The 9,490-nt window shown below is 38.2% G+C and overlaps 1 protein-coding gene across 1 annotated transcript; it reads right to left on the bottom strand.

The window, feature by feature from the left end:
• Positions 1–5,781: 5,781 nt before the first annotated feature.
• On the bottom strand, positions 5,782–9,170 carry LOC108370531 (GATA zinc finger domain-containing protein 14-like). Its single transcript, XM_017625864.1, has one exon. The coding sequence runs from the start codon at positions 8,733–8,735 to the stop codon at positions 7,668–7,670; it is 1,068 nt and encodes a 355-aa protein (XP_017481353.1). The 5' UTR covers positions 8,736–9,170; the 3' UTR covers positions 5,782–7,667.
• Positions 9,171–9,490: the final 320 nt, after the last annotated feature.

Here is a 9,490-nt window from a genome sequence, read left to right as displayed (position 1 = left end):
GGGGGGGGGGGGGGGGGGGGCAAGCTCACATACATGCGAAAAAGAGTCACGTTGTTTAACTTTAGTTATTTATTGAAAAAAGGGGGTTCTAAACAGCTGAAGGCACTGTATCCGGTCAATAAAGCGCCATTTCTTCCATAATACTTCACCAAATGGAATGATTGAAACACCATTTTGAAGGAAAGCTCCACTGCTTGAGGCAGAATAAAGACTTGTTGATAGGATTGCCACCGGCTTAAAATTTTTGGACCTTAAATATATACTGACTAAAATATTAAAACGCATTCAGGGAATGAAAGTTAAATGCCTTTATTAATTAAATTAAATGCACTCCTAACCAGAAATAATAATTTTGAGCAGGGTTGCCAACTATTTAAAAATTTATATCTATATCTCTATATATATAAAACTAAGTTGCATAAAACGTATGATCCCATAACTCGAAAACGGATTGTCCAATTTAAGTAGGTTTTTTTTTAGTTGTCTTTGTCTTTGCCCAAAGAAAAATGTTACGGAGAAAAATCCCCCATAGAGTGGCGCTGGGATCGCCTTATTACTAAAAATCGTATTTATAGTCCGATTTCGGTTATATTTTATATATTTATTTCAGCTAGGGAGCGCTGGAGTCGAGTAATCTATACTAATATATATTTTGAAAGCCGTTTTTCTGTTCGCAAAGCTCGAGAACGGCTGTACCGATTTTTTTGAAATTTCCCACACCTACTGTAGAATTTCCAAGGATGGTTATAGGCTAAAAAACTCGAACATGGTTTGGAGATATATGAAAGCAATGGCATACTCATGGAGAGAGGTGGGACTATTTGAAAGTTGTCGAGTTATTACTAAAAATTCGTATTTATGATGCGATTTGGCTCATATTCGGGATATGTATTGGTAATGGTAAGGGCAATACTTTAACAAAAAGGAGCCGTCAGGTGGGGCTGGAGTCGAGTTATTACTAAAAAACTTGCAGTGAGAGAAAGTGTCGTGAATGTCCGATTACGTCGACGTGCTGCACCACTGAGTTTGCCGAAATGGCGTGTTTTCCGATTGGCCCGATGGATATGATTTACCCATATTACACTGCGTTAAAGCTTCATTCGGAGACCGGTAGTCCTCTGCAAATGTATTTTCAAGCTTAATAATTGGTAACTCTCCTTCGCCGGACACTGCGATGCATATTTTAATTAACTGATGAATTAAATGGAACTTTAATTTTCAAACATGTGGCAACCCCGCTAAATACAATTCCGAAATAACATTTTTTCAAATCCACTTCGATTGATATCCATATACCGAACACCTCAAAAATATTCTTAGATTTAAAACAAAGATGTCCTAACAATCCTTCGTTTGACATCCATATTTTGATATTTCGTATAACTTGTGTATAAATAAACTAAATTCGACATTTCAAGCAGATGGCAATCCTCTTCAAAATATATTCAAAATACTACTTTCTGAAACCACTTTAGTTTGGCACCCATATGGTGATACATATTTCTCTTACCTAATATGATTTTTTAAACAGGTGGCAGGGTTCCGCTAAGAAACAAAGTTTTTCAAAACCATTTGAATATAATTTTTTGAATTTTTTGACGTCTCACTTTGGAAAATGGAACAAACGGTGCGGATTTGATCGCATTGAGTATTAAATAATTTGAATTGAATTTTTCAACAGCTGGCAACTCCTTTCGAAAAACTAAAACCAGTTTGCACATCTACAGACCAAGCGCTTTAATTTGTCATCTCATTTTTGAAAATCGGGCCAACGGTACAGATCTTTGATCCTGGACAACAAATCCCTTCGCGATTATATATATAAATAGATAGATACTTAAGTACATTCGCGTAAATTACAAAAATAGGAAACACCTTTATAGAAAGCATGCAGGGAAGAACTTTTTTCAGTCTTTTCACTTCACTTAAGATATCCTACCTAAATTATCTTCAGGTTATGCATATACAAAAAGGCAAAAATGATTATGAAGCGCGTTGTAGGATATGCGGAAATTTGCTAATGGTGGTAAGGCAAACTTTCAAGACCACTTAAAGGCCCGCTTTTTCCAAGTTACGTCACCGTCAGGAGAAATTTTTTCTTTTATGACAAAAAAAATCCGAACTTGAGCATATCATCATCATCAACAGGGCCGAAGAAAATAAGCAAGCAAAAATCCATTTTAAGCGCTTAGATAAGCACTAAAACTTTGGTAAATATGCTCGCAAATCAACAAAAATTAAGTACAGTTTAATGTTTATTTCAATGATTGAAAAATTGCAATGGACAATAAAGTGTTGCTTGATATTCTCAAATAATAGAGATCTGCGCTGGTAGTTTTAAATTTGTTTAAATATTCGTTATTCCCCATTTGTAATAAATTATTTTTAATCTCTTCAATAACACCATTGCCTTCCCATAGAGACGAACCATTGGTTTCAAATATTTGTATCCAAACAGCAATGCAATTGAAGTTAAGGGTTAATAAAAATTAAATCTGTTTTTATGTTATTATTTGTAAACATTTCTGTAGTTCGATGAACAAAAAAAGCCCAAGAAATGCTCAAGAAAAACTTAGTGTGCCAAATTGTCTAAAGCAGTACGAAGTGCTTAAGAAATTTGCTACGCTTTCTACTATGGATTGCTGAAGTTTGTTTGTGAAGAGTACTACAAGGCACCCTTGCTTTCAACAGAAATATATGCCCGTTTCATTATTTCGTAAGGAAAAAGTGAGACAGCATGCTATAAAATATCAGCTGTCAGAACTCCTTGGACACTACTATTCACACACACAAAATAATAGCAATTTATTTCTTGATCGTTTACTCAAAAGGTCCGTAGCTTTATACATTGAAATAAGCAAAATAAGCATGATCGTTAAAATTATGGTTGGAAACCCTGAATAAGAAAAAAAAAAATTGCTTATAATATTAGAACCAAAGAAACTATACTTATAGGGAATATATTGGTTTAGGATTATGTCAGCCCTACTGTATTGTGATAAAAGTGGGTAAATTGATCTTGTTACATGGCTTTTGATACTTATCATAGTTAATCTCTTTAATATGGATAACACTAGAAACCAAGGTCATCAAGAAAATCGTATGCGGCAAAAGTTGTCCCGCCCGTGGCAGGGCAATCTCGGATTTTTATATAATAAAGCCAGAGTTTTTGTTGTGGTTTTGTCCTGTAAGTATTTCAGGTTGCTTAGTTTATAATAAAGCATCTTGTTTAAATAGAAATGTGAAATTTATTCGCAGAGTTGCATTAAAATATTTCTCTTTCAAAAATGAAGGTATATTTTTATTCAGTCCGTGGCAGAAAAAACTTAGTTTTTCCCAAATAAAATGAATTAATAATTTTTTCGTATTTGGTAATAACTCATAAATTAGTGAATTATGTGGATTTATCGAAATGCAGTATTGCTACGCATTTTATACTTAAATTTATGAAGAAAAGAAAATTTTCGTGGTACAAATGGCCCATCTATGAAATGGAATAGCCCAATGCGTTTTTAGGCCATCTCTACTAAATATATTGACGTTCATTCATAAATGTCGCATATTAGGAAATGTGTTTTTATTGGAGCAGATTGCATTAACAGTCAATGTTTTTTTATCAGCGCCGAGAGTAATTAAATTTACGCAGCAAATACGTGTATGCGTAACAGTGGGAACGTCTCATAGCATAAAATCTGGAAAACTACATACATATGTACACATGTATATACGTACATATGACTATACACGACCATTTAAACATTCCATTTAAACAATTTTCTGAGTGCCCAGAATTTTTGAATCTAAAATGTGTCTTTATTTCGTCATAAATATGATTCTGAGACAAGTGAACCACATACTCGTTTCGGACTCTTTTGGTGTCTTAAATTCTGAGTTGAACAAAAGTATCAAAGTTCACGTGGAAGTAAACGTTTATTAACTAGTAATCAGAATTATAAAAAAAACATTTGTTTTTAATACTCAGAAAGCGTCATATTTCATACTCTAATATGACTCCTAACCTGGACTCATATTGGCGTGGCCTTCTAAGAAGGGAAATATTATCTTTTCTGACGCATTTTTGGGAAACACAATGGGGGCTAGAATTCAGAACTCTGAGACTTCTGACTCAAATGCTTGGCGAAAATCCTCGGCTAAAGCCACCGCGAGGGTACCGACCGGAAATGGATACTACAGTGCACTATGGGAAATTTGACCATATTTTGTGGCCTAAATTCTAAAAGTTGAGATATCTATTTAAAATTTGGCCCAGTAGTAGGACTAGAAGTTGTGGCCTTGCCGCGCAAAAATTAACCCGTAATGGTCACACACACCACACAAAAAATAAACAGATCCCTCGTACGTTCTATTTTAAATATCGACTCGAATCCTACACTGACATTAAGTTTAAAACTTTCTCTTTGTTACCTGACAGGTTTTTTACTTTTAACTTTTAAATTATAATACCGTGAATTATTTCATAAAACTCATGATTTTGTACGAAGTAGTTACCTAAGAAAAATTATAATTTCTTTACTATCGCACAAAATCGCAGTATAAGATTATGGGGAAATAAGAGATCATGGACTATTCTACCGATTTATTGATGAGTTTTTTTTAAACGTTTTAAAAAAAAATTTGTAAACTAAATAATTTTTTTTTTTTTAATTGTGCAATTTCACTTTAAAGTCACTTGAATGCGGACGTTTTTTTGGCACAACCTTTAAACTATAATACAAGTTTTAATTGGTAAATATTTTGCTGACCGTCACTCTTTCTTTCCACTTTTCACTTTTGAAAAGCAGGAAATCGATTACGAGATACACGCATTTGAAAGTGGCACAAAATCAAGCTACAGAAAATTTCGAAACTATACGTTTGAGGGTTACCAAATCAACGGTAAGCAATTTATCGAAAAACAGGGTATACAGTTTTTTACTCTGAAGTATTTTGAAGATGCAAACAAAAATTAATTTCAAGCATGTCAAGAAATTGACTTCTGGCCACAAAATAGGCTCAAATTTCCCATAGAGGGTGAGGCTATGCGATGTCAGGACGGTATCTAGCTAAGATAAGGGGTCAGTGCTATGTGCTTAATTTCCTTAATAGCTGCTATCGGAATAGATGTCAGGTAATTCCTTACAGGGGCGGGATCAAGGTCAAGCGTTTCCGTGCTAATGATCGGCCAGGCTGGGTGCCCCAAAATATCCCGCTCGCTTACGAAAGCCTTCCCCGGGCCGCCTTGGAAAGTAACGGTGGATTTACCGTGGCAAAGGGCGCTACTACGGTGGACGATGCATGCCCTCACCATATCGACTGCTGAGTGGAAGATCGTCCTATTTCGGCAGTCAGTTTGAAAACGCCCTATCTCAAAAATCTTTTCAAGAACGCCCTATTTCAGCTGCCGATTCAAAAACGCCCTATCTCATCCAATTTCCAATACATTTTGAAGTGAGATAGGGCATTTTTGAACCGAATTCTGAGATAGGGCGTTTTTCAATAAAATTCTGAAATAGGGCGTTCTTGGAAATTTTTTTGAGATATGGCGTTTTCGAACTGGCTGCCGAGATAGGTCGATCTTCCACTCAGCAGTCGATATATTTTGACCACTATGTCCGCTTTGTCGGGGAGGTGGCGGTACGACCAAGATGATGAACAACAACAAGGAAAACAAAAACAGAAGGAGAAAAATGAAGAAGAAAGAAAGTCGTTCGCTAGAGCTCCTAAGGGAAAAGCGATCACTGACTCCGATAGTGGCGAAAGCAGCGTGGTCTCTGCCAGAGACGCGAAGACGGCAGAGAGCAAACAGGTGCGAAATAGAGAGTGAGGGACAGCCATATTGCAATACAAAGCGGCACTGGGCATAATCCAGCGCCTGGGAGCCGTCGTTGATCCGACAGATTGTGAGAGCATGCGGAAAATGAGAGGCCGGCTATTAAACGGCGGAAAATCATACAGCGACAAACCGCTACAGAAGGCCGCAAGGCAACACAAAAGCGACGTCGATGGGCAGTCGACTTCAAATGTGGCAATGACAAAGAGCAGCGGGAAAGCTGAGAAAGCCGAGTATAAAAATGGGATCCCAGGTCCCGTAAGACTAAACTAGGTAGCCAAGCAGCACCTGACTGTCGCGTTGCGAGATCTTAGTGAGCCTTACTTACAGATGACTACCGAAAGGTAGAGCTACGAATCCCGTTTGTGGTGAAGTTGGAGGACGCCCTGCACTTTTTGTAGGCACAAAACACGAATATATTTACTAACACTGGACTAGAATGTACTTCAGGTATCTAAGCCGACGGAGAAGCAAAAGAGCTACATTATCCAATTAAACAAAGGGGCAGAAGACTTGCTGTACCCAGAGCATGGCAAAATGACTTGGGTTATGGGAAACGAACATTTGCGGTTGAAGAAGCGTTTGAAGATAGTATAAACCTCCGTCTGATTATGATGAGAATGTTGTCCGTGTAATCCTGTGCATCGAAGCGTTTTTCACTAGGAAGGCAGAGTAGTTCGCCTACTATGATGAGCCATAGCAGAGGGGCTCACTACCCCGTGCGGGCCACTCTTTCGTAGCTAAGAATCTGACTTTTTCCAGTCCTAGAATGGATTAAATGATTTTGGATGTAAGGACGTTTGCTATCCTGCGACATTTGGCTACATCAACCCCCTGCCGTGTTTTCGAAAGCGCCTTCAACTTCGAAGAAACATCCTGCCACCACCTCTTTCTTCCCCGTGGACTTAGAAATTTTACTTGTAAGACTGCGAAGATCATAGTTTTTAGATTTTCCTGTATGATAGGTTTGAAGCAAAGTGTTTCCGGTAAGGGAACTATCCCCGATATGCCTGTCTAAAATTGTTTCCGTGGTTTTTAGCAGAAAGTAAATATAACTGATGGGTTAGTGGGACTTTGGTTAGCCTGCTGGTTTATCCTTTTGTGTATGTGCGGACCGTCGTTTCCTACCGTTGTAGCGGGAGGGACCTTATCAATCCTCTGTGCTCAGTGGCATGCAACAAGTAAGTTAGAGGATTCCATGCAGCAGTTCGTGAAAAATCTTTCGGGCCTTTTCAGGAGCCCCAAATCTTCAGTCCGCATTCTTACAAGGACTCTCCGAATTCTTGCGCTGCCTGTAAGGTTCTATATACCTGTACAGAAATTTATAGTACTTCACCGGTTATTTTATCTGAGAACTACGTGTTGTTGTCCTAAGTATAGTAAACGATGTAGTCTGTCTGTGTTGAGCTTGATGGCTTCTTGGTAGGAGCTAACAATGGCTAATGTCAGATATGAGGAGCCAAATTCAAGATCGACTAAGTCATTTACTTGCGCTTACGCTGACTTTCTTTGGTTTCAGCATCTTATGTTATAAAGCTGAAAATTCTTGGAGTTATAAACTTGAAATTGCACTGGTAACATTGCAAACTTTACAATTTTCTATAGAAGCACAGCTAAATTAAGATTTATATATTTTTTAAGTGTTATTGTGCACAAAAACCAAACAAATCTTACTAAAGTGCATTATTACCAAATTCATAACCTATTATTTACTTGATTAGACACAAACACCCATACAATTTGTTAGCGCCATTTACATGCAAGAATGCTACTAACTGATTAGTGAGAAATTCAAATTCAACTACAAATCGTATATTCATTCACATAGTGATAAGCATTACTTGTCTTTAGTTTGGTTGCACGCAATAGCAGATGTAGGGACATTGGCGGTTAATGCAATGAATGCGCATTTTTCATTCATTTTACTGTTGGCGGAAATGCAAGTGAACTTATTGCTGTTGTTGTTGTTGTTGTTGCGGCTACTATCATCACTCTCAAATTGAATATCAACATCATCATCCTCATCATCGCGTACACTAATATCACTACCATCGTTCAGCGCATAGCTGTTCAAATTCGGATTGCCACCCGCGTTGCTTCTTACATACCCGGGTGAAGGTGATTTGAATTTCGAATTATCGCCGCTGTCATTCGACTCATCCACAGATGAATTGAGTGTTGCGTTGGAGGCTGATTTTTGTGTGTAGCCAATGCCAAAAGCGCAGTCATCCAATCCGCCGACACCTGCATGAGCACCACCACCTCCAATGGTTACATTGTAGCTGCTCGTGGTGGACACTTCACTGCCAATGGAATATCGTTGCGCACGGTTGCTGCGTTCACGCTCCGCACTCAGGTATGTCTTGGGAGGTAGTAGGGGCGCTTTGCGCAGTGCGGCACGACTGCCGGATGGTGATGACGAAGTGGATGTGTTGGGTGAGTTTTCCTTGCTGATGGCGCGTGTGCTGTTTGGCAGCTCTGGATAAAGGGTTGGAGTTGTTTGTGGCGATGCGTGGAGCACTTCGGTATTCTCATAGATGTTATTGTCATTTTCTACATCAGTATTTTGTGGCTTGCGTGGGCGTGGCGCGGGAGTTGGCGTAGAATATATGGGTCCTGGAGTGGCAACCGTTTCGTTAGCGTTGGGCCCATATAGATCATTTGTTTCGGTGAGAATGGATTTGCGTGTGCTGGCTGTGTCGTCCAAATCAGAATGGGAACCAAAAAATATTTTATTATTCGGTACTTTTTCGGTGCAATTAGTTACTGTGTGTAAGTTTTCTGAGTTTATGTTGAGATTTTTATTTATCAATTCAACAGTCACATTTTCGTAGTCAAGCTTTCGCAGCTCAGGATAGAGACGACGCGGGGCGGGAACAGGTCGGCAGGTGTCTTCTTGTTCCATGGTACACTGAAAAGAAAGGAAAATGCGAATTACTAGAAGTTGGAGATTGTAGACTATGGGAACAAGTTAAGAAACCGAACTATGGATAAATTACAAAAAAAAACGAGTTCGATAGGGGTTTCTGAGGCAAGCATAACCGTATAATTTTGTTTTGGGGGAAACGAGAAATACGGTAGTTACGAAAAGTCAAAGGTCAAATGCAGCACCTTTTTCAAATCCGAAAATCTCGAGGGATTATACACCTTCCTAAGTAGAACTCCCCTTTCTGTATTGCCGTAGAGGAAAGGCGGTAACCCTTTGGTAGTTTTCCAATTTTGAAATCAAACGGGGAAACTCACGGATACTTGGCGCTTTTGATGCATTTTTGAATGACATATGATTAGATTAGATTTCTTAGAAAGATTTGCAGCTTTGTAGTCCATTCAATTTTGTTTTGTTGACGGTGTCCGTCATTTTCTTCCATACGCAGACGATTCGACAATTCTTTTGTATGGGGAAAATGAGCAACACCTTCAACAAAGAAATTACCAAAAATCAAGGGTAAGTTGCAGTTACTTACAACTTGCTCTTTATTCCACTAAAATTGAATAGGCTACAAAACTGCATATTCTAAATCTTTCTAAGAAATTAAGAAGTTCAAAAATAGTATCTAATACTTAAAAATCTCGTGTCACGGTATTAGTGGTCGAACTCCTCCTAAACGGCATGACCGATCTTTATGAAATTTTTTGTGTATATATGGTAGGTATGAGAAT

This window comes from Rhagoletis zephyria, unplaced genomic scaffold (genome assembly GCF_001687245.7).
Source record: "Rhagoletis zephyria isolate East Lansing unplaced genomic scaffold, Rhagoletis_zephyria_1.1 Rzeph_scaffold_04298, whole genome shotgun sequence".
Classification (NCBI taxonomy): Eukaryota; Metazoa; Arthropoda; class Insecta; order Diptera; family Tephritidae; genus Rhagoletis; species Rhagoletis zephyria.
The sequence above is the reverse complement of the archived record's forward strand: the minus strand, read 5'-3'. Positions and strand labels throughout refer to the sequence as shown.